This window comes from Acanthaster planci, linkage group LG10, assembly GCF_054643075.1.
Source record: "Acanthaster planci isolate LZ-2023a linkage group LG10, COTS_SCS, whole genome shotgun sequence".
NCBI lineage: Eukaryota > Metazoa > Echinodermata > Asteroidea > Valvatida > Acanthasteridae > Acanthaster > Acanthaster planci.
In genome coordinates, this window is record NC_141786.1 from 16758447 (window position 1) to 16784130 (window position 25684).

Below are 25684 nucleotides of genomic sequence, written 5' to 3' on the forward strand. Positions count from 1 at the left end.
TTTTATAATAGATAGTTCCAGGTTACCGGGATCTATTTGTAGAGGAAGGGACAAGGGTTGATCCTAGGTCTCTGACTTTATAACTCTTCATGAACTTGGGTGATTGGGTAATGCTTTTCTTTTTGTCTTTCAACTCCAAACGGGGCCATATGTGGCATTGCAGCTACACGCACCGGCAATTGATTGGTGGTTGTCGAGGAGAACGCATCCTTAGATGATAAATGTTGGAATCTTTTTTCCATGCTTGGTGATTTGATTATTTTCTCCGCTAATTTAGGGAGCAAAATAAGCACTTTCCCGCTAAGCGACAGGGATAAAGATATCAACATTTTCGAAGTTAGAGATGTCAACAGCAATATTTCTTCATTACTTTTAATAGTGTCTTAGGGTGATTGGTATCCTGAAATTTATAAGGAACAGTAAAATAAATCAGTTATGAAAATCAGACACGGTATCAATAATTGTTATCGATTTTGATGAGTCTATTTTATGCCAGTGAAGGTAAAACCTTTCCATTATGCGGACGTTTGTTTCTGCACAAGATGTTTAACATTTATAGTAAACTAGGTTCAGTTATCAGGGCTGATGGATAACTTTTTTGCATTAACTTTTCGAACACAACTGTGTAGTTAGCTCGATTCAAATCCGTGGGACCTGCGTTTCTTATACAGTATAAATCTATGATGGCTCATCTTTTAAAGATGGATTGGTTTGCGAAGGTCGTAGCAGTAACTCCGATTGGAACGGTATAAGATAAAGTACTGATTAACAAAGGAATAATTGGCGGGTATTACACCGCCCAAAACACTGCACAAGAATCAATGCATTGTACATGAATTGTTTTATGTCATATGATATTCGCTTACGTGCGGCTCAAGAAATCTTGTTTATCCTACTATTGTGACGTAGTTTGGTTGCAGAAAGCGTGCAACCTAATACAATAGACAAACACGTACATATTTCTTTCCTGCAGAGATTGTATTGAATTGATTGTACTAAACTTTTATACCTGCGTTCAAAATGCAGGTTTGTCTGCTCTTGGATCGTGAATGGTCTAACATGGCATCCTGTGTGTCCTGTACTATAAATCCTGTTTCCACAATAGAGCTTTCCTTTCCAAGCTCACATGCGTCAATCAATTAAAGTGGGTGTTGTTATGACGCGCTGACTGAACAAAGTCCGTACCCTGCCATCGAATGTTACGGCTGCAGCTTGAAATAACGTGCGCCTTTGCAAGCCACTGCCTAGCGGCTGTAGCAAAAACATATCAACCGGTTCGTTACTGCTAGCCATAATCAAGCATTTGTGGACGCCATATTTCAGGCAGTGGATCGCTAAAATAATTCTCCTTCCAACGAGAGATATCTTGACCGAAAACAAATCACCGTGGCACAACCATCAGATACAATTGGTAAGTTGACGAACGTGGAGGCTCAATAAACGTTCTGGATTAGCCATGGGAACAACAGTATGTAAGGCGCTCTCTGTGACGAAGCAAACGTGCAGTGATTGATGCTTGCCAAAGCACAACAGGGACAGTGGTGGACATGTTGTTATGTGGTAATGTTATTCATACTCCCTCGGGAAGTGCAAAGGGCAGGGTGTGAGTTAACATAGTCGTGGCATTTGGGGAAGAGGAAGGGCGTGTCAGCAATATCCCCAAGGGGGAGGGAAAGCGTAGCCCTTTTTTAAAGAAGCTCGCTGGTACCTTATGGACAGGATGGGCGATGGGTTGAACAAGACACATCAACTCACCTCGGCCTCATTCGATTTTTAGCTGTGTGGAGTAGTTATGTCAGGTTATGAATGTACCAACCGATTCGTTGCTTCATCAAGGAATGATTAGGCCTACTGTATTGAAATACACGACTAACTTAAAGTTAATGTATGAGCGTTACACTGTAGAGGTTGGGGGAATTGGGAGTTTGAACACACACCGCACACTTTCTGGTAAATGGGGATGGGCCGCCAAATTATCCAAGCGCCGCGCCGTTAGGTGCACAACACCACTGTGTGTTATTCATAGGTCATTTCAATATCAAAACTTTTAAACGTCAAAAGTAAAGAAAGACACCTGTAAAGCTCAATTTTTCTATGAGGTAATGCACAACAGTTAATCGTTTTTGGTGAACGGGTGTCGCCGATACCACTTCTTTTATTTACCCAAAGACGCAGGCAATCTCCCCCCCACTGGCTTGCATGAATTTAAACCAGAGCTTTGGTTAGTGTCAGAATTCTCCATTAATTAATTCCATATTTTATTCCTATTTTTCTATCAGGTCAATTAATGTCAGATATTTTCTATTTCAGTGTCAGCTCCTGTGCCCATTTTATTTGAACTAAACTTTGGCATGTATTATTCACTAGATTTCTCTTTACGTTTAATTCATCACTTTACTTCTTCAGGTTACACATCAATGAACAGGGCCATGGCTTTCTGTACTTAGGAATTTGGATGTACTACCTTGTCCTTTTGTATTGCAGTGGAGCTTTCTTTTGTAAAGACTTGTCACAGGTTGTGTGGATAAAGAAAATAAAGCTGGAGTTCTGTGGGCGATTTGAATGTGAACAGAGCACAACTGGGTATAAATGTGATGAACAGTGATAGACATTAGAGAACTGAGAGATGCATCATGATGATGAGGTGTATAAGACTTAAAGGTTTTCATGGTGAAAGAAACTAGATCTATAGTAAAGATTGCGGTAACACCATGTATTTATCTCTTCTTTGAGTATGTGTGGTTCTGAGAAGAACCGGGGAATAACTCGACGTTCGAACAGTGTACTCTGTCCGTCTTCAGGATACAGTCTCCTGAAGACGGACAGAGTACACTGTTCGAACGTCGAGTTATTCCCCGGTTCTTCTCAGAACCACACATACTCAAAGAAGAGATAAATACATGGTGTTACCGCAATCTTTACTATAGACGATGAGGTGTGTGGGCTGAGTTGATAGTCCCTATCCCAGTGCCGCGCGAGTTTTGTATTTTGGTTGCGCCATTTGCCACAGCCAGTAGCAGATTTGTCAGGCTGCTTATGAGGCAAAATCGGTTGTCAGGATCGTCGTAGCGGCTGATTGACATTCCAAGATAAGAAAACTGAAGAAGACCGTAAGTTTAAATTCAAGTTATTTTGTCATTTATCATTGCTTTTTGTTGTGACTCTCAAGAAACTGGATGGAGTGATATTTAACAACATTAACTAATTTGTTAAAGATGTGTTCGAAATCAACTTGATGCTAAATTTCTGATCGTAGTTGTTTGAGTTCTGACAAGTTTTCTTTGAAATGACTGTTCGAGATTGAGATACAAATTTTTGTTATTGTACTATACTATTTGGCATTTTGGTGCATTATTGATTCAATTAGATGGCCTTGAAGATCTGAGCTTGGCTCAAAGACTGGTTTAGTTCCGTTCCTCCTCATGCTCGATGGCTGGTTCTTGAATTCCAATGTAACCTTGGTCACAGCTCACTGCAGTGAGGTTTCACATCTAAGTTGCGGAAGTGGTCCCGCAGATGTACCAGAGTCAATGAGCAAGCTAGCAAGGGCAGATTCCTATCAAGGAGAGACGAACTGATATTGTGTCGACCTGTATGTCAGATATTTTAAATTTGAGAGCAGACGTACACTTGCGAATTTTGACTGAAAGATCTGCTATTACATGTACATGCCTTGAACCTTTCAGGTTATTCCAGCTTGTGACATACTTTAATCGACCTTGTTTTTTTTCTGTAGTTTATACTGACATTTGTTTAGAAGTTTTCTTTTGAATACTTATTTCCTCGGAGGAACTTCAGTTGATAATTCTTTTACTTTGATGATGCTGACATTTGTTTAGAAGTTTTCTTGCGAATACTTATTTTCCTGGGAGGAACTTTGATTGCTAATTCTTTTATTTTGAGGTAGTTTTCAGAACAAAAAATTTACAGCATTATATTACAGAAATTGTAAACTATCAAGTGTATCTCTTTGATGCACTAGTTTGTAAATTGACTGAATTCAAAATTTTAATTCACTCATACCTATACTTAACTGCACATACTTGAATTGCAAATACTGTTTTTCATGCGGGGGTAAATAGACATTCATTTGATTAATGTAATTTAATTCTGAGTTGTAGCTACACTCACTTGAGAGCCATCTGGTTGTAAATACAGAATGGTGTATATTTTTTATTATAGAATCGAGAAATTTTGTAAATAAATTCATATCAAATGTTGTAAATAGTACAGATTGGGTTTTGTTACAATCATTTCTTCTGACCTGCACCCAGTCCTTCTGTTGCAGTGTCCGTAAAGTGAGCACACTGTGACAGTTAGCACCCTGCTTGATGAAGGAATATTGCTACAGGAAAACCTGTCGGGGCTCTATTGAAATGATCTACAGGAATTTACCCTGACAGTAATTGACGTAAAACGATGTATTTACCCATGGATGGTTTTCATACACATTAGTAGACTTAATCCGTATCAACCAACTTTCGTTTCATTTATCGACGGTGAATAATGTTGATTTTCATTTAATTCAAGACCTTTTAATGGTTTTCTTTGAACCAGAAAATGACTACAGGATCAGCAATGAGTTCAGCTCTAGAGACGATCAGCAGACATCATCTCGAATGCCCCATTTGTAGTGAGAGATTCCAACGACCCAAGATACTGGACTGTCTGCATAGTTTCTGTGAGCAATGTCTGCTGACATACTGCAGCACGAAGTACCAGGGCTGTACAGAGATTCCTTGCCCCGTGTGTCGACAAGAGACACAACTTCCGGAGGCGGGGGTTAGAGGCCTGAAAACCAACTTTTATCTGATCAGTCTTGTTGAGGAGATTGAAGTACAGGAAAAGTTGGTGTGTTCGGGTGAGACGAAGCTGCTCTGTGAGACATGTGATGATGGCAATGAGGCAACGCATCGCTGTCTCGACTGTGAACAGAATATCTGCACTGTTTGTTGTAAAATACACCAACGATTTGCTATCTCACTGGGCCACACGATATCTACTCTGGAAGACATTCGCGAAAGGAAGATAACATTGAAAACCAAATCTGCAATAACTCATCCGACATGCACGACCCACGAGGGTGAAGTGACACGATTCTTCTGCACAACTTGTGAGACATTAATCTGTCGAGATTGTACTGTGATAGACCACTGCAAACCGCAACACGCATACATTGATAGAAAACAGGCCACTTCAACATACAAAGAGTCATTAGCTGACTTGTTTTCCCCCCTCGAGAAGATCCTGAATGAACTCCAAGAATCTCTTGAGATAGTTTCAAAAATGAAACACGACCTCGATATCAGAGTAGAGAACGTAATTTCAGTAGTGCATACCAAGGCAGCTGAGATAAGAGCAGAGGTCACTGCTCAAGAAAATTGCATCATCCATGAAATCACAAATATCCAAAGCGATCGTCTGCAACAACTGGCAGAATATGAGAAAACAATGAGTATGGCATCGGAGAGAATACAGCATTCATTGGAGACAGCAAGAGAGGTGACAAGGACGGCAGCAAATAGTGAGTTCCTCTCACTCTACGCAACAATCAACAAAGACTTGAAATTGTTGGCAGGTCAAACTATTGCCAGAGTTGACAAGAGGCTAGGATTTCTGAAGTTCAAGCCGTGTGAGGGCGTAAGTGACATTAGTCTGGGCAAGGTGGTGACGGAAGGAAAGTGGGAGCAGCGATGTGTGTTTGGTCGCGAGGGAAGCGGTCTAGGAGAGTTCAATTGGGCTTGGGACATTGCTGCTCGTCAGCCTGATGAGATTACAGTGGCTGACTGCTACAAAAACCGAGTTGTGATCTACAGCATCGATGGTAACCAGAAAACCCCAATCCCGATGGAAAAAAGTAAGTTTGGATAGAAACTGCTCATAGTGATACGCTGGTGCTTTGTTTATCTTAAACAAATTCATGATTTATTTTTGAATTACGATGTCAAACAATAGTGTATCCTGTCTAATGACTTTTGTGTTGGGGGGCAAATTCAAAAGCAAAATGCTTATTCAACAAGATGGTGGGGAGAAAAATGTCGAAAGCCTTAGGCCTACAGGCAGTCCCAACTCCCTTGCTTCAATTTCGTGGTGTTGTTTTCTAAGGGTTTGTTCATGTTTGATAAATACTTATAAATACACTGATTACTTTCTTCTTATTCACCTATGACGTAATCTAATACAAACAGGCTAAACAACCCGTCGGTTGGAGGCAAGTTGCCGCCGCTGCATACGCCACTGGTGTCAAGCCACATAACAAATCTAAACGCTTTTGGCAGAGTCACATGGTACCCAGACGGAGGAGGCTCTAAGAGAAAAAAAGGATTGACATGTTTATTTTTCCAGATATTGCAGCATATTTTATTCAGAGAATTTCCCCAAAAAGACTACACGGCGGTTTAATTGTACAATGCCTGGATTCTTAAAAACAAACCCAGTGAACCTAAATTCCGGATCAAACTTTTTTTTAAACATTCAGGCAAATATGTCATATAACAACAAAACAGATATGCGCTTCCAATTCACTGCAACAAATGTGGGACACGTTGCATCTGCACAATGGTTCATGATCAACGTTTCCTCCCGTAAAGGCTCAAAGTGCATTTCTGTTTTTGTGAAGTATCTATTTGCCAGCGTTCCTTCATCCATTTTAATACTATGCAGCACAGGTAGTGGGCGGTAACGAGGAGAACGCCCTCTTGCTTCTAATTTTGACGGAAAATTTACTTTCTTTTCCTAAAGTTCGTTGCCACACGACCGAGTGTTCTAGTGTATAAATATTACGAACATTTTAACGCAAGCCTGGCAACAACGAAGGTTGAGAAGTGACTCCGGCTGGGCTTATTGTCGTGAGGGAAGGAAAAATTCCAAATTCCACGGACTCGCTAGACAGGGAGGGGGAGGCTTCAATATACATTCTACATGAATCCTTGTTCACTTGCAATGCATGGACGTAGCGAAACGTTTAGCCGTTTTTTGTCACTTCTTCCAAGAACTTCATATTGATTGCTTCATAATAAATAATTCCAGGTTCCTGGGAATTTATTTTGTCGAAAAAAGGACAAGTGTTGATCCTATGTCTCTGGATTTATAACTCTTCATGAACGTGGTTGGTTGGTTAATGCTTTTCTGTTTGTCTTTCAACTCCAAACAGGGCCACGTGGCGTTGCAGCTACACGCACCGGCAATCGCTTGGTGGTTGTTGAGGATAACGCATCCCACGTGAAAGTCTTTGACAAGGACAATACGCTGGCTTTCCAGTTCCCCACAGTGCCACCGAGTGAGGTCGGTAAGACCGCAGTGAACCCCCAGAGTGTAGCTGTCAAAACGGATGGGACCATTGTGGTTGGTGATATCAAGAGAATGGTGCTGACCGAACACAGCCCCACTGATGGGGAACTCAGGAGCACCATCCCAGTCAAGATTAAACCTCGTTATGTGGCTGTTGACAGCAATGATCGAGTCGTAATCAGTGACTGTGAACAACAGTTAGTCGGGGTTGTTAGTGCGAATGGTGATACACTGTTCACCATCAAACCTACCATCGATGGTGAGGTAGTTGAATACTGTACTGGTGTATGCGCAGATAGCACAGGCATCTATGTTGCAATGCATAATGGCAGTTACACTGGTCATATCCACCACTATGACCCTCAAGGTGGCTTTCTCCACTGCATCACAGAGGGTCTGCACTATCCCCTGGGAATTACATTCACAGCAGATGGGCAACTGGCAGTTGGAGACTACTACTCAGTGAAGATTTATGACTTTGTTTAATGTAACACAAACAAATCGATTTCCTTCCGCTTTGGGAGGAAACAGAAGTAGCATTAATCAGAAACGTTGCTATGTGAACAACAATGACATTCAATTTCATGACTTGTTTTTTAAATAGAAAATTATATCCACAAATGTTTGTGTAGGCTTACTGCGTAGTAGAAATGGAAAGCAAACTACATCAAAATTTCACTGAGATGGGATTCAAAAGTATGGGAGCTACATAAAGTGCTTATCATTTAAACAAATTTCCTTTTTCAGTTTTGCATTGTTAACTATATTTCCTTACGACATATGAATTATCGTCATAGTCCATTTAACAGTAGTAAATGTATCCCAAAATTGGTGAGTTATACCTACCGTTAGCGCTCACAGTTTAATGCAAACATCTTGCAGGGGATTATCAAATTGAGGAGAGTATAAAAACTGAAAAATAATATGTGACGTCAAATTGTTCTCATTGAGATTTACATAAAATTTTAATGTTCTCAAAAGCTTACTTTGTGTGAGTAGTGGGATAGCGAAGGTCTCATCATTTAAATAGTGAAGTACATTTGTAAAAGTCGATGTGGAACTCACGTTTGGAGGAATATTCCCCTTATTGGTGTTGAACCGCCATATTCTTATTTGCGGTTGAATGTATATTACAAATTAATACTTCGTTCAAACAGGCCCAATGTCACCATTTGGAGGAGAGTTATATTATTCCATTCCCCTTTGCAACTCCTTTCGAAACAAAAATCATTTCGTTTTCTTTTGAACTCAAATGAAGGTTTTGTTAGAGATTGAAATGATGTTTTTCTCGGTGGCAGAGGCAAAAGCAAAATGAAATGTAGGTTATAAAAGCTTTATTGGCAAATTGCTTAATTTTCGAGGATTTTATTTACATAGTTGTAATTACTGACAGCAACAATATTCCATTTACAGAATATAAACGTTTTCAAAGACTATGCCTAAGTATTATTTAAAGGCAACATGACTTTTTCATTTTTTTATGGGAATGTTTATCATGGCGTAGGTAATTTATGTTGTAACGGTTATTGGCATATCTGTAGGTAAAGTTGTTACTTTTCGGCTGACCTTCTTGAATGTGTACTGCACAAGGAAGGGTTGAACACGCATCTAAACCTCTACCAAATAGAAAAATAATTCCCAAGACTAGTTTTGACAGTGGACAGGTTTACTAGCTTATCCGTATGGCTGTATAGTTGCCCCTTGTATTATGTAGTGATATGAAGTAAGCCGTACGTTATCAGTAATAAAGAAGTCTTGGGGACGTATCAAGAACCAAACCCGTAATACGACACGGATCAAAAACTTCCTTTAGGCTCTCCAGGAAGTTTGTGAGAGAGCTGTTAAAGGGTGCCATAATTGAGGTTGTTTGTAATAATTACTCCTGGTTGTTTGTCTGCGCGTGGCATATGATCTGGTTGTCAGTAACGAAATCGTACAGTCTAAAGGAAAACCCTTTTGGGTATTTCATGACTTTTGTGATAAAATCTGAGGTGTAGGGACATTGCTGTTGCAGTATGAATAAAATGCACGTAGTCTGTGTTTGATAGAAGAGCTTTGCATATCGACTGCTTTCATTTAATACTTTGTTCCTTCAAGAAATGGGATTTTTCCTTCTAGGCTGTAGTCCATTTAGCAGTGAAGATATTGAAACATTTTGTTAGGAAACACAGAATTTTTCAGACCACCCTCATAGGGTTTGTAAACAGGGTGTGAAGTGACATTCGTATATGGAACTCACTCCAGGAAATCTGTAAGGAAAGCAGTATCTTAAACTGAAAATGGCAGAAAATGGTAGGTATGGTGGCCCGGAGGGACATCGGAAATCGTCAAAATTGACGCAATATTTACAACCAAATTCACGAATCGATCTTCGGTTGCAAATATTGACGTCAATATTCCAGACTTTTTTTACTTGTTGTATCCCGAGTCGCAAATATTGCCGCGATTTTTTTTCAGCAAGCAAGGTAGATTGGGCCTGCCCGTCTGTTCATAGCCATGACCGCAGATGGCGATGATAGCATGAACACTTGAGATCAGGCCAAAAAGTAGGTCATTACGCGTACGCGTGAACACACTTCGTTTCCGCCTATCTTGCTGGAAAAAAATCCCGGAAACATTTGGGACCGGATATCCAACGAGTGGTGAATTTGGTCATGAATATTGACGTCAATATTGACGATTGACGATGTCCCTCTTGGGCCACCATTGGTAGGCTCATCGGAAATGTTTACAGATTGCTTAAAAATGGTTGGCTGCTTTTTCACTATGAACATGTTACAAAAGAAGTACGGTGAAATACCAACGGACCCTCATTGTTAGTACACTATCTTTCTTTTGTTAGACGTACAGTAGTGTTTTACACTGAACGTCGAAGTTCACGTGGAGGCAACAATTCCAGTGTTGATGTTATGACGCGCTGACTTATGACTGAGCAAAGTCCATACCCTACCTCCTATGTGTTATGGGTGCAGCTTAAAATAACACGTGAGCCACGAAGTAACACAGCAAGCCGCTGAGTAGCGACTACGGCCAATTAGCATTGACGCGTGTGTTGCTGCTTGCCATAGCCAAGTAATTGGTTCGCAACATTGCGTGTAACTGAAATTGGAGGTTACCAACCTGTGACATTATTGTTCAAAATACTGCGCCGTTACGTAGACTCCTTGTATAAGTGGCCCAACTGTGAACGCCATGTTCCAGGAAGTGGGTCGCTGAAATAATTCTCAATGCAACGAGTGAAATCTTGGCAGAGATATTCCTCACTACAAAACCATCAACAACTCTCTCTTAGTTTGAGAAACTTAGAATCAACGTTGAACAGTGGTGAGTACACATTTTATTTACGAGTCAACGTTTAATAATAATAATAATGAATTATTTAAAAACGCTTTCCATGTCAAAGATATCTCAAAGCGCTGTACATTAAAATGCAAAAATCAAATTAACTTTAAATAATTAAAACAAAGTAACAGGAGTTATAAAACAAAATAAAAAATTAAGCAGTAAAAACTAAACATTTAAATTGAAATATTAGCTGATGCTTGGCACAAGAGAACAGGAGTAAAGGTGGACATGTTTTATGAATAGGTTAGTCATTTGTCATCCATTCTCCAGCGATAAAGTAGGGAAAGGATAGAGCGTGTCAGCAATTGCATCACGAACGAGGGAGGCTAGCCCTGGTTCCCGGTTCGCTGGTTCTTATGGATGCGGTGGACAGGGTGTTTTGGGCGTGAAGGACGAAAAGTGGCCACCTGCTTTTCTGCTACCAGAAAAGTAGGAAAGGAAGTTTTATCACGGTTTTTATAACATGCAGTTTTCGACTTTTCTGCTATACCTCAAAAGCAGAACAAACGTTGTTTGGTTGTGCATTTTTGCAATTTTTCTGCTCGATCGCCGGCTGCCAAAAAGTGGCCAATCTGCTTTTCTCCTTTCGAGCAGGCAGAAAGGAGGGTCAGACGTTTTGACAACAACCCTAAATTGTACATTTCGTCATACAAGAGAAGCAGTGGCCATTTGCTTTTGTGCCATCCAAGGGCCATGAACGGGGTCGTGAACCTTTAGTTATGACCTTTCTGTGAGATTGAAGACGTATACCAATAATTACGGTCCACCTATCTTTTGTAATACAAGAATCCAATGTTTCCCAAGCAAGCCTGTGTGTCTATTGGATGATAGCTGTAAAACTGCATTTCCTTTCAGCTGCTATTTGCTCTGCCTCACAGGGACACTGATACTGCCGTATGGGATTGGTCCCCAGGAAGCATGGTTAGGTATTGGTTTCTACGTCTTCACTCCCCCATAACGGAAACGGTCGTAACCTACCGGCTCATGATCCCATTCACTGCCCACTGAGAACAGAAAAGCAGATGGCCACTTTTTGGCCACCTATTTTAAAATCTGCCTTTCCGGTATCACAAAAGCAGAAAAGTTGAATTCAACTTTGATTTCAAAGACAAACGAGTTTGACATCAGGAAATAGTTGCAGGAACATATTTTCCTGATTTAAATTTCGTTCCATTTGGGCAAATTTGCACCACTAATAATGGGTTCGGCGCAGTTATATGGCGTTCATATTTACTTTCATATATTCATTTATGAGCTGGCCAAATGTCACGCGTCAGAGTTGTCATTTTCCCAGTATTCTGCTTTACACAGTTTGGAGGATAGTCATTTCAGTGAACTACTTTCGCCCACAATGGCCGACGCCAATGCCTCGATGTCGTCGCTGACAGACTCTGATAGGTGCGCCACCGCTTTTAGGCTGGTCCTCCAGCTGATCGAAGCGGCAGATGTGACCTTCGACAACAGAATCGGCGTTCTGAACAAGATCAAGGAGACCTGGGAGAGGAATGAAGACGTTGTCGTGATAGCAGTGAACGAGTTAGCTGGTAAGATCAAATACATGTATTTGTAGAACCATGTAACACCACTCCCTGGGAACTGGAAGTTCGGAAACTGTGTACCGGTGTGCCAAGAAGGTCTACAATATTGAAAACATTCTGCTACATTTAATTACTCATCCCAGGACTGCTTGCTCTGTACTACAAAAACAGAACAAGAAAGCATTACCCAGACTTATTTTCTGTTAATTCTGCGAAGTGACCGCACCAGACTAAAATGTGGTCCTTCTCTTCAAAATTTGCTCCCCCCGGGCCCAGGTGGGTAGGTGTCTTTCGATAATCAACAGTTGTTCTGATTGGACAGACCACAGCTAGGAGATATGGTCTTAGATTTCTTGGTGCATTATGGCTTGGAAAATGATGCATGAGGACGGGGAAATTTGGGAGAATTGTATTGGCCACGATAACAACGTTCTCTTTGAATCGTGTTTCCAGTAGATGCCAAATTGGGGCAAAGAGCCCATGTTTAACAATTAGGAGAGAAAGGGATTTTTTTTAATTTGACTTCCATCCCAAAGTTTGCAACTCCCCAAAGTTCACCCCTAATTAATACGGTTTTCAAAGGTTATAAAAAAATCCAGCCCCCAAAGGTTTCCCTCAAAACGTGTGTTCTGGATCTGCTCTTGCTTTTGCTAAGGCATGGCCAAACTTCAAGCAAACGTGAAAGGGAATCGAATTTGACGTCATGAAAGATTTCCAGCAAACGTTTTCTTCAGTTCGAATGTGTTATACTTGAGCAAAAACGCGCAGCGAATATATGAGGGGTCTGACGTCACAGATCCATCCTTATAGTCGGTTTTGCGACAAACTTAATATGAACCATCCTTTATTATCAGTAACTTAGTACAGTGTAGTAACAGCACATAGATTTTTATTTTAGCCCACAACATAGTAGGATCATTAGTTCCTGTCAGATTTTTTGTCATTCAACTTAAGTAAAGGACCCTGAAGTGCCCAGAATGCGTTCCCCTTTTTCCTCAATTTCCCTTTTCAAAAGACCAAAGGCTTGCTTGCAAAATGCAGCCCCCATGAGCAGAATACCAGAAACGCAGTTCTGGTACAAAGTTGAATCTTTCCTTTGTCTAGAATCTTTCAGTTTAAAATACCAGCTCGCAGATGTGAAAGAATTGTTGCGTTTTTACCAAATGGATATTGAAAATGCAAGCTGTTAACCTAGTGTTCTGAAACACAAATTTCAATGTGGGTTACAAAACGTTTTTCTTGCAGCTTGTTTTCCCTTTTCTTCCCACTCTTTTTCTATTTTTCTGTCCAAAAGAGCAAGTGGTTGGGGCAACTCGAATGGAAAGTAGGAAAGCCAACTTGAAAAATCCACCCATGCAGGTTTTGGACTGCTACCAATTATTTGATAAGAGCGGGGGTGAAATAGGTAAGTACTGGCTTGCAGCCACTTAGAATTTTTGGAGGGGAAATTTCAAAACTCATACGGACTGTCTTGAAAGTCTGCTTCTGTAATGAGCTGCAAAATATTCATATAAATGCTGTCGAGCTACCATGAAACTACTCTCCCAACCTGTAACAACTAAGGTGCCTTATAATTATTTGTGGCTATTGACGTTTAGGAAATAATGGACATCTCGTAGACCTACTCACTGTTATTAAGAAATGGGTCTTTTCGGTCCAAACGCCGTCAACGCTCGAAACGAGGGAGTAGCACACACATGTAAAACCGCGTCGGATTGAACTTTGCTTTTGCATGAAACCACAAGGTGGGGGTTAGTAGGGTGGAGTAGGCAACTCCATAACCAGCTATTGTTTTCCCACAAGGTGGGGGTTAGTAGGGTTGAGTAGGCAACTCCATAACCAACCTTTTGTTTTCCCAGCAGGGAATAATCTCACCAAGGAGGGTAATTGAGGAAATACGTACCCCGTAGGTTAAAACATAAGACGTATACTCATCTTTGCCCGCATAGACACCTTTTAGGCAATATTTCATCGAGGAGAATAGCATACAGCCTATAACATGGCCAACTATGTGCAGGATTTGCTTATTTGCAATTCAAACGGCTGTTTTTGTCCTTTCTCCTTAGAACAATCGAGAAACGAGCCAAAGAGGAACGAGTCTGCTGACAAAAGAGAGAATATCCAAGCAGAGGGAATGAAAGGGAGACTAATTCAAGTTGAAACCCCGATGGCAGGTACTAGCAGTGGTGCTACCAGGTCCATTAATGGTAACTCTGCACCAGAAACCTGTGAGCAACCAGGCAAGTTTGGGGCTGATGGGCAAATCCATCATCAGTGCTCTCAGCAACAGGCGAGCCAAGGTCAGGAGGTTCTACCGATCACATACCGGGGAGAAATAATAATGCCTTCCAATTCCCACTCGACGGCTGGAGGGCGCAAGCTCTACACTCGCAGCTTCAGCGGGGCCACATCTAGTAGAGAGGCAGCGCATGCTGCCCACAAGGAAGACCTGTCAAGTTCTGTCGAAGGCAGTGACAGTCACGCTTGTGGCACTCAAACCGAGGACGAGCACAGGAATTATCTGGGTACTCACACCAGTAGAAGTTCACCGAACCGCTCCAAATCGAGGAAGCATCTTTACGCGACCAAGTTGATTTCTAAAAGATACAAGCAACACAATAAGTGTGATGTGTGTTCCAAAACTCGTCAAGGGTTCAAACGTCATCGTCAGTCGCACGAATGTAAGACTTGCTCAAAAACTGTCAGGGACATGGCCCGTCATTTGCGAGTTCACACTGGTGAGAAACCACACCACTGTCAGATATGCAGAAAGCGCTTCAAAGAGCTTTCAAGCCTCAAGAGGCACTGGGTTAAAGTCCACCGTCGTAAACTGTATAAATGCAGGCACTGCTCGAAAACGTTCTTCGGTCAATGTGCGCGAAAACGTCATGAGAAGGAATACCATTGTGGTGACAATGAACAAACTGGCCGGCCATATCCTGCCGCAAAAGGAAAGGCCAGAGCAGCGCCCTCAGGTACGAGAGAAAGTGATGGACCGAGTTGTAGCCAGTCTATCCAGAACACTGATCGACCTCAACGAAATCTTCATAACGTCCAGAAGTCGAAAAGGGTACCCAATCATCCAAAGGGACAACCGAGGGCTGCACGCCTTCAAGGACAAACGGCTCCCAGCAGAGAGACCATGAAGGAGCACGTGCGACGTCATAGTGCAAAACAGCATCCCATAAAATCATCCTCTGCAGCCACCACCGGCAAAGACGCCATCGAATCATCGAGCGAGGAAGAGTCCAACCTCACTGATGAGGCTGATAGAGATTGGACCCCAATTGCAACCCTCACCAACCGTCGCTCTGGGTCTAAATCAAACCTTCAATGCAAATTCTGTGGGCGACATCTCTCGTCCAACACTCGGCTTCTTGATCACGAGAACTGTCACAAGGAGAATAAGAAGTCTTTTCTGTGCCGGGAATGCAACGAAGTGTATTTCTCAGGACCAACCTTTTCAGCACATTTGGGACAAAAACATAAAAACTACAAAGTTAGTCAAGAGGGTAAAATTTCCTGAACAACCCCCCCCAAAAAAACCCAAAAAATCAAACACCCCAACAAACAAACAAAACAAAAACCAAACAAACATCCCAACAAACAAACAAAAAAACAATGCTGAATACCAGCACTGCGTCAGAAACAGCTCAGAATTAATGCTACTTTGTAAGACGTGAGCAAGGTCACAGTGTTCCCGGAGGCAGTTAAACTTTTGAGCCCTGTTCATAAAGTCCAAGAAACAATTATTCATCCACCTCTGTGGATTTAACCTAAAGCTATGTCTTTAATTTATGGTTCATTTGCTTCGAAACTGTTGGTGACAATGCTTGCGCTTCTCGACGGAACCACATAAAAGACACGTCACAGTGGACTTTTTTATTTCATATTATTTCGATCATGTTGACTGAATTTGTCTTATTCAATGTTCATCGCCATATGACTGTCATTTTTAATGACTTTAATATCATCGTTAACCTAAAGACAGCTCGTTTCAACCTAAGAATTTAATTGTGTGATTAAACATCCTTAAATATTAATATGTTGACTTCTATCGCGAGGAGGTAATGTGGGTTACCGTGGAAGCCGGTACATTGTCCACATAGAGTTCAACCTTACGCTATTTGCATATACTTCAAGTTTTATTTTTTATTTTATTTTGTTTTGTGTCTAATTTGGAAGGTGTGTGTTCATTTCCTTGACATCTGATAGTATTTGCATAATAGTTCTTAGGTTGATTTGGTGGATGGGTTGGTAGTTGGATGAGTCTGTGGGTGATTATAGGTAAGAGAGTCCTCCAAAAACCCACAAAAAATCCATGGTGCTGTCCACTAAACACGCACAAGCTTTTGCGATGGAATCAAGGGAAGAAGACGTCTGATGGAATCAATGATCTTATGTTATCAAATTCATATGAAGCAAATGGTGGGACAGAGAGACTCCCCCCCCGCCTTTGTGTTGGTCATTGTTATACTGGTATCTCAGCAATTCCTTTCAGAAATCTAGGGGGATGTGTTAAGTGACAGTAGGCTGTAGTGTGTATAAGAATTAGAATTGTTGTGGGTACCCCTCTGTCCCATTTTGTGCCCAGTTTAATCAAGTTTATAGTAGCCTTTTTCGAGTAGTGACATTTGTTGATTTCTTCTGTTCCTACATCTTGGGACTTTACAAAATATAAAACGATGAAGCCAGCGCTGAACTTCAGGCCATCCTGGTGGTCACCAGCGCAGCTTGTATTTTTTTGTAACGAAGAAGAAAAGGGGAAATATTCTATCAGCTCCTGTTTGATTCTGCATTTCGTGGGATTCCTTTCCTCATTTACGTAAAATCGCCAGGATTCCCCCATTGGTTTCATTATCCGCCACCGATCACTACGTTCGGAGGACGTCTGCAAGACGTCGGAGAATACATACATGTACGTGACGGGATCCGGGAACCCGTCTAGGCTGAACCACTCAGGGGGCGCTGTTCGTAATGCAGATGTAAATTTTGCATGTGTTAAGATAAGAATTTCCCTATCATATGTCCTTTGTAAATTTTTTTTTTTCAAAGCTGTCAGTTTACAATTAATTCGACAATTTAGAAATAAATAAAATATCTGGCCTAGTAGGGCTTCTAGTAAAATTTACTCGACAAATAGAGTATCAAGTGAATTGAATTCAACTGCGCAATGGTTGGTTTCCGCCGCAATGATTTCAAAGAGTGAATGCGGAAGGGAACCAGTGTAACTGCATAACAATGAAATTCTCACGTGGGGTGACGGGCATTCATAAATTCGCGGGCATCTTAGAAGGAGCATCAGGTTAACTACGCCATCATTACACAGTCAAAGTAAGTATGCCATTTCTGTGTCTAAAGTAACTGATTTTGGCCTCCATGATTAAAAGTGGTACCCTTTAGAGAGTAAACTGAACTAATGAAAGATCGAACACGGGCGCTTTTAGCACGAAATTCAATTTCGATTGTGACCTGTTCACTGTATCGTTCCATGACCCTAATTTACAAAATCACTTATTTTCCCTTGCAACAGTCTACTAGGCATATAGCAAGCGAAGACATGTCGACAACGGCAAATTTAGCAGTGCAAACATTGAAGGATTGACTTTGAAAACATTTAGAATTTTCAGACCAGTTTTGTGACGTTTATGATAGGGTGCCATCAAGTGATGGCTGGATACGGAGTTCTTGAAATTCCACGTTTTTCTTCCCAAATCCTCCATAAAATGGCTCTTCAACCCTTTGTGTAATAGGAAGACTTCCCTAAGGAAACAAAGATAATTTGGGATGTATCATGACCATACAATCTGCTTTGAAATTACATGCATTCCTTTAACATGTCTGATGTTATCTTGATTGCTTCCCACTTACAAAGACAAATGCCTTATAAACGATAGCTAGAGTTCCATATAGGGAACTTTACTCTTCCTGGACGTAACCTCTCACAAAACAATCCGCCAATCTGCATACTGTGGCCATTTACACGATGCATCGCACAGTGTTCATGCACAGAGTCACAAACATTCGGCTCCACCGAATAATGTGTGATAATCTATTTTATTTTAATGCAGTTGAATCTAAATACGCGCAGTCTTCGCTTTAAGTATAGCAATGTACTAGTTATGTGTCTTTATAGGATGATGTTGAAATAAATGTGTGTGCGAATCGAATAATTACTGGGAGTGTGGCAAGGCGCATGCTGCCACACTCCTGTTATTATTCCCTGCAATGACCTATTAGCCATCAGAAAGCAAACACAACAAACAAAAGTTCAATTTAGAAGGCAAATGGTGTAGTCGTTTACTTAGAAAACAGACATTTTCTCAACAGTTCCATGGGTTTGTGCACAGGGTGTCAAGTGTCAAGCACTTCCTACTGCTCCAAGGTCATATATACTTCCCAATTATGTATGCTTTTATTTTTGCACAAAGGGTTGTAGAGCCATTTTGTGGAGGATTTTGTAAGAAAGATTGAAAGTTTATCCTTTGGCAAATAAATACTTGCAGAGTCCTAAAAGTAAGGATTGAACAAAAGGAGGTGAATCTCCAATTCTCAAATTTATGAAGCTGTTGAGTTTTAAGATAAAATTGGGATGTAGTGTACAGTCCTGTTGGGGGAATGATTTCAAATTTTGTTTTTGTTATGCTGTATTACAGATGATTCTAGTGCACCTTGACTTCAATTAGCGAGGGAGGCTGGAAGCAACACTCCACCTAAAGCCCACCTAGAGCCCACGTATAGCCCACACAGAGCCCAGTGAGCCCACATCGAGCTCGTATGAAGAATGTTGCGGTGAGGATGCCTGCATAATCAGACTCAATGCGACAAAATTCCACCATTTGAACTGGAAGAGAGACAGCCTACGATCAGACAATATCGTTGCACTTGCCGTAATCCAGCGTTAGCCTGCCACATGGAACGAATTGAACGTGGTATTGGCTTATTTCTAAAATACAAGCCATTTCTGTTCTTTCTGATATACTGACTCGATCGCTATGCATCAATTGAGGGTCATGTCAGTAAATAGTATTTTGAGATCATTTCCCCAAAGCCACGAAAACAATCCCATCAATCACCCTCCATAAGCCATATTAACGTCAACCAACCCTCAATCACCGATACGTGTAGTAAATAACAACCCCATTAACCATAACCATTTACCATATGAACCTCAACTAACCATCAACCATTCACGGTAAATAACCCCGTTAACCATAACAATTTACCATGTAAACTTAACCACTAACCATTGACAAAAACTAACGATTTCGTTAACAGTGTAAACCTCCACTAACCCCCCACCATTAACAAACATGTAACCACAGGCCATTACCCCTTATTAAATCATTTGCCGGTTACCCATTTCCTAATTAAAATGAGGAAAATGATCTATCAACTTGCTATAAAAGACTTAAAAAATGCACGCAGTTAACGTACTGCACTACGCAAAATGTGCTCGTTCGTGTTCAAAAATCAACAGCAAATTTGTTGAACTTGTCGTAAATCAAATTTGAAAAAGTCTTTAAAAAATCACTATAAATACCTCGAATCAGTTCCAGGAGGTTTCTTGGATAAAATAAATACATAGTCTTTACCAAACGAGGGAAATCAAGATTGTCTGCCGCAGTGGACTCTGAGCTTTGACTTTGACTTTGAGAGATGAAAAGGGAGGAATTCGTGGACATGACACAAGCCAGTGATTGAATAGAAAAAGCTGTCTTTTGTAGAAAACAGAACAATGTCAGTGAGGAAAAGATGGAGAGGATTCTGAATGATGTACCGGAAAGAATGGCTTATGTCTGGAATCAGTCCCACTGCAGCTATTGTCGTTCAACTTGAAGGAATATCCATAGAGGTGAGAATTACTCATTACAGATATTCAGTCTTTTTATAGCACTTCACCCAGATATTATGTAGTTTTGAGTGTCTAAGGACTGTACCCATTGCAACCAAACTGCTATACCGCATGGGCGAAATAGAAAGCAGATTTTTTTTTCAGTCATGCCCTATGTACGCTTCCGTGCCATTCACACAGTTTGTCCACCAAAGAAAGAATTGCCTTTCAGTTCAATTTGAAGTGCGAAATATTTTTCCCCAAAGATATCATGAGAATCTGACAAAATTGAGCTGTAAAGATTTCTAAAATTCTGTGCCTATCTAGCTATTGTTGTGCCTTGTCAATATTAACAAGCACTCAAAGCACTGACATGTACCTGATCTGCTTTATTTAACCAGTCATTGTCATTACTTCCTTGATTCCTAAGCGGGTGTAATAGTTTCTTACTTTCTCATTAAAGCCTTTTAAAGTTAATCAATGCTTTTCGTTTTTACAGGGACCACATTCTACTTTGACGAGTAACCTGAATCAGTGGAGGCAGAGAAATTTGGTACAAGGTAAGCTATCACCAAAAAGACCCTGTTTGTCTTGGCCAATTCGTTCATCACGCCATTGAATATACTTTTTACTTTTCAATGTCTCAATGCCTGATTGATTTTGCTTGGTTTTGCAGGATTAATCGAATGTTGGACAAAGGGGATTGTTGGTTGAAACGGTACAACAGCAGAAGGGTCATCCCAAGTAGAGACCGGGGAATTCAAGACTTGCATGTTCATAAGGTGAGGTAACCATTTCTTACAGGCGTGAACATGCACAAGAACCCCGGATCATAGCAACTAGGCCTGGTAAAGTAGCCCTTCGTTTTTTGTCTAAGCAAAGTTGAAACCTCTTTTTCAATTTTGCTTTTTGGACCATTTGGGGAGTCTGAAAACATTGAAAGAAAGTCTCTTGAGAACATTTTTCCTAGCATTTTCCCATGTTTGGTGACTAGTCTACAACGGTTGCTAAGAGGCCAATAGCGGAAAAAATATGTTTTATTGAAATTGGTTTCAAAAACTTTCTGTAGAATTCAAATCGATTTTCTGATGTCTGACAAGGTTCTTTTTAGAAGTGAAATGGATCACTTTTAAGTCAGGTTAGTACTTTCCCAGAATGGTTCAACTACATGTTGTGATTGTGCGGGGTGGTGGTCTCTCACAGGTCATCGGCTCAAATTGAGCATTTCCTGTAAATCTGACTTTGTAAGGACTATGGGATCATCTATATCCCGATGTCCTCAAGACGGGTGATGGGATCTTCTATATCCCTACATCCCCAACGCAAGACCAGCAGGACTATGGGATATGCTACATCCCTATGTCCATCCAGGGGCGGATCTTGGGTGGCTATAAAAGGGAGGACAACTTTAATTCGGCTCCTTGGGGAGCTTGCATGTTAAAATTATATTAAGCTTCATATGTCATAAACCTCTCTTTGAGAGAAAAAAGAAATGGCACGATTGTCATAGCAACAGCATCAAATATCTCATTGGTGTATGAAAGACAATTGAGAATCGGTGATCACAGAGAAAAATGTGTAGAGTAATGTAAGGGAACTTGCCCCTGGATCCGTCCCTGCTGCAAGGCTCCAAGGTCATCTCTAGGGCATACATAACTTCCTCAGGGATTTTTTGTTAGCAGTGAAATGGAACGTTTCACTATAGGAGTTTTTTCCCTTTTAGCTCAGTGAGATCTGTTATATCTCTCTGAGAAATGCAGAGACTATGGGATCCCCTATGTCGTTAGGGCTTAGGTGGGTGCGGAGATCGAAATGAAATTGGAACTCGCTCCAGTTGGAGTCCTGGGGGGTTCCAATGCGAGACGTGCGAAACCTAAGGGGTTAGGCGTGAGCTCCTTGCGCGCCGTCTAGCCCTACCAACGTTTTTGTTAGCCGCAAAAGATGCAGGTAGTTGTGTTCCTCGTGTTGAGGGCCGCGGACTTCTTCCATAGGGGCATGGCCCTGTTATCATTGATGGTTAGCAAGGGCGCTGGTACGTCCTCTCATCTCCCGGGGATGAGGGGGCGCGCGTGAGTAGGCAAGGGCACTCTCCTTCGGGAGGGCGGACCGGACAGTGGCAGATGGTGCCCCTGCGGCCACAGGGTAACACCAGTCTGTCCAGCGATGGGCCCGCTAATTGCCGAAAGCGTGCGGGGCTGGTATCCTGGGACCTTCACGTGGTGGCCCTGTTTTCACTAACCTTACCAGGATAATCATTATACTTCAGCATCAAAGGTGAGCATGTGATTACTCATCAAAGTAATTTATCGAAACAACTTTCTTTGTTCTTTTGCTTATCATCACAAAATTGTTTAAAGTAAAACTTTATTCCAGAATTGGAATAGTGAACCCTGCGAAAGTGGCATTCGTTGCCCATCGACACACCTCAACATCACTTAATTCTTGCTTCGTTCCTTGAGACTGCAGACTTTAAAGTTATCTGCTTATTCAAAAGCTTTTAAAAAATCAGTCTTTTTTATTTAGAGAAAACCTAGAGATATGATTGATTCTCAAAATGTAGTGTCTACATTTTCAAAAATCTTCTGTGAAACCATAATCAAAATAAGGAAAGAAAATGTGCTACAATTGAAATGCCTTTCATCCAGAAAGTTCTTTTTCATTATGACAGACAATGAGGAACTATGAAGTGATACACGATGGATGCAGTGATCAAATCCTCTACCTTCGTGCTGGTATGTAATTGTGTCATTGTGAATTGCAACCAAGTCACAGCAGCATCAGATGCATTGCTGGCTTTTGCTCCCCCATCCCCCGGAAAAAACTAAATCATTAAGCCTCCAACTGGTCTCTGTTTGTTACTTATGCACAACTTTCCACCTACATTTCCTTAAACCTAAAGTGAAGTGGTATTCGTGAGTCTTGTCTGCATTGGCAATCTTTATCAAATCATTTGATCATAGTGTGCCCCAAAATAGTTGTCTTTGTAGGAGGTGAGCAATTTTACATTTGTCTTAAAATTGAACTATGATCAAAGTTTTTAATGACTTGCTGAAAAGGCAAGATAATAAATCAAAATACTTGCCCTTTCAAACACACCCTCTTTAAAAGAATTTGGTCCAATCGGACAGGTGCATTTCTTCTGAAGATGTGTAAGCTTTTCTTTTGTTTGTTTTTAAAATTAAACTGTTTCTTTTTCTTACGAAGATGGCGGAAGACCTTTGGCTTTGAGACTAGCTTCCTTGTTGGGTAAAGCACCAAGAGGCCAGATACATTCACTGACCGATGAGGCCCGTGATCACCATGGTAACACCAAGGCAAAGGCTTGCAGAGTGGATTCAGTGGTATGTATGTTTTATATTGCTCAAGTATTAAGGAGTTTTTGGCAGAGTGAAAACAATAAATTTCACAATCCTCAGGATTCCCTTTACCCGCAGTGGCCGCTTTTCGGATGGCTCGGGGGTCATTCTTGAAGGCACTTTGAGTTTTTTTCTCGCAACATGTGATAACTGTTCACGAGTTAAATCCATTCATTTAGACACGATATCAGCAACAAGGTACCAGATAATCAATTCTCTCTTGGACAAAATTGAAATGTCATGACGCAAAAAGCCCCCCCCCCCAACTTAAAAAAAAATGAGCATGTTTAATATCTTGCAGGAGTATTGAGCCTCCTCTATAAATTGAAAAGTAACTTCTTGTAGTTCCATATTGTTGTAGTGATTTGTTCTTTTCATTTTTGATACATGTATCTGGTCAGTCCAGGTGCGCCAACCGAAGAAAAGGCGTGGATGCTATGCAGTGGGTTGGGCATGTGCTGGATGATGAATATCAATGATGATGTCTCCATGGCAACACACACCACGTAACGGCGTCTACTTTGAGGAACACAAGGCTGCTTGATTACAATTCTTTAAAACCAACTGCAAAAATGTCTCACAAAATATTTGATCAGAAGTTTGCAGTATGTTTCCAAACCTCTGCCCTAAAACTTAGTGGTCTCCAAATAAATTTCTATACATGTGTAATAACAAATTGAGTTTGTAGCTACGTTATCTTTTTGAAAATTGGCTTTGACATGAACACTCAACTTTTTGGGCGTTTTTCTAATCCAAGGAGTATTATGCCTAGCAGGTCAGAAAATAGACACTCCCTTTAAAAAAAAGCACTGTGAAATTGTCAAAGACATTGTGCAGGAGTAGGTGACCATAAACACTCATTCTTATTTAACAAAATACATTATTAATTTCGGAAGTTTCAAAATGATATAATCTAGAAGTAGTATTTGCGAGAATTTTGTGACTAATTATTTTACGTCATTGTTACGTCCATTATCTGTTGATTAGATTCTCATGTGATGGGTATCGACATTCTCTCATCTTATCCTACCAGACGATGTTACAATAAGAGCATGGTTACAACATAAACCTTCTCTAAAAAGACGATAGGGCAGATCAGAATGTTTTTCTTGAATGCCCTGAAAGTAACATCTAGTGTTGGTATTTCAAAATGGGAACCTTCTAACAAAATTAGGATTTTGTTGTGAGGAAAGCAATTTTATATGAAATTGAGAACCTAGATTAAGTTTCGAAAGACCAGCATTAATCCTGTGATATTTTATTATTTTGTAAGTAATGTCCATAATGAATCATAGCCACAGAATGAGATAATAGTTTCGTGAGCGTTTATTAATTTACGAATTTGTCCTGGCAGTTTCTGGATACAATCTATAGTTTGGAGAGAGGGCCTCTTCCAGGGTAATGAATAAGTGTTTGTTGTAAAAATATTTCAAAAGTCAGATGATGAATTGGAGATGTTTTTGTACTATGTAGTTTGTCTTTTTTCGTCTTTGGTTTTCAAATTAAAGTGCCAAATTTAGTGGTGTCGAGTGCAGTCAATAAATTCTCAGTGATGTCCCTTAATTAACAAGTTACATGTTCTTGTTTCTTACCGTTTCTCACAGTTTGTAATAAAGTCCCACCGCAAAACTGTTTTAATCCCTTGGGAATTAATAAAACTACCCGACATTACCAAACTAACCTGCCTTAAATTCCCGTGTAGAGGTGGGGTTCGAGTGAGGCAAAATTGCTGATAAGGAGGGACAGGCTGGGAGATTGAGTGTTTGTTTTGAAACTGATATGTAAAATTCTGTGCATTTTTTCCGTTTCTTTTTGCACGAGAGAACCATCCAGCACCCTCTATTGTAGGGGCTTTGCAGTTGTCTTGGAACTTTGTGTCAGGTTTAGTTGGGCTTCCTCGCCGTGTGGAACAATCAGATGTCTGATTTGAATAATAGTAATGTATGTTGACGCCTGTGAACCAATCCTCAAGAGTTTATTTCTTAAAAGTGTTTGTTTTTAGCTTTTTATTTCATGACCGAGAGATTGCTTTTGGAGCTTGCTTTATTTTTTCACTATTGATGAAATGAAAGCGTGAATTGGTTGATGGAAGCCTTTCAATAGTCAAAGTTTTCTCTGGTAAGATTTATGTTCCGGAATTGATTCAGAGACTGCCCCCCACACCGATAATTGCAGACACACGTTGTCGATGCACGGAACTGGACCAGGTTTATTGTGATTACCTGACAACAAACAACTTTGCATCCATAGTCTGCTATCATTGTTCAATATCGATCTCGTCGGGATCAATCACATTGAGTAAAAGATCAAGCTCCCAAAAA

The 25684-nt window shown here is 40.7% G+C and overlaps 2 protein-coding genes and 1 long non-coding RNA gene across 4 annotated transcripts; all 3 read left to right on the plus strand.

Annotated features, from left to right (window-relative positions):
* Positions 1-1090: 1090 nt before the first annotated feature.
* On the plus strand, positions 1091-9426 carry LOC147797878 (E3 ubiquitin-protein ligase TRIM45-like). Its single transcript, XM_087142820.1, has 3 exons — positions 1091-1411; positions 4558-5857; positions 7154-9426. The coding sequence occupies exons 2-3, from the start codon at positions 4561-4563 to the stop codon at positions 7774-7776; spliced, it is 1920 nt and encodes a 639-aa protein (XP_086998946.1). The 5' UTR covers positions 1091-1411; positions 4558-4560; the 3' UTR covers positions 7777-9426.
* Positions 9427-10423: 997 nt separating this feature from the next.
* LOC110990870 (uncharacterized) lies at positions 10424-17312 on the plus strand. The gene is made up of 4 exons (XM_087142830.1): positions 10424-10614; positions 11947-12179; positions 13468-13578; positions 14240-17312. Exons 2-4 carry the CDS (start codon positions 11987-11989, stop codon positions 15697-15699), a joined length of 1764 nt encoding a protein of 587 aa, XP_086998956.1. The 5' UTR covers positions 10424-10614; positions 11947-11986; the 3' UTR covers positions 15700-17312.
* A 4885-nt stretch (positions 17313-22197) lies between these two features.
* Positions 22198-24926, plus strand: LOC110990960 (uncharacterized). Of its 2 annotated transcripts, none has more exons than XR_015426968.1 (4): positions 22198-22281; positions 22676-22739; positions 23212-23348; positions 23765-24926. It is a non-coding gene; the product is annotated as an uncharacterized LOC110990960 (long non-coding RNA). The 2 variants fall into 2 exon arrangements; XR_015426969.1 differs by having other exon boundaries at positions 23770-24926.
* The last annotated feature ends 758 nt before the right edge of the window (positions 24927-25684 follow it).

Bases quoted from the DNA above. Each gene is read 5' to 3' on its own strand.
- LOC147797878 (XM_087142820.1), top strand. From the start codon at position 4,561: ATGACTACAGGATCAGCAATGAGTTCAGCTCTAGAGACGATCAGCAGA. The intron at 5,858-7,153 runs GTAAGTTTGGAT...AACTCCAAACAG, and splicing joins CCCAATCCCGATGGAAAAAA to GGCCACGTGGCGTTGCAGCT.
- LOC110990870 (XM_087142830.1), top strand. From the start codon at position 11,987: ATGGCCGACGCCAATGCCTCGATGTCGTCGCTGACAGACTCTGATAGG. The intron at 12,180-13,467 runs GTAAGATCAAAT...TCTGTCCAAAAG, and splicing joins AGCAGTGAACGAGTTAGCTG to AGCAAGTGGTTGGGGCAACT. The intron at 13,579-14,239 runs GTAAGTACTGGC...CTTTCTCCTTAG, and splicing joins TAAGAGCGGGGGTGAAATAG to AACAATCGAGAAACGAGCCA.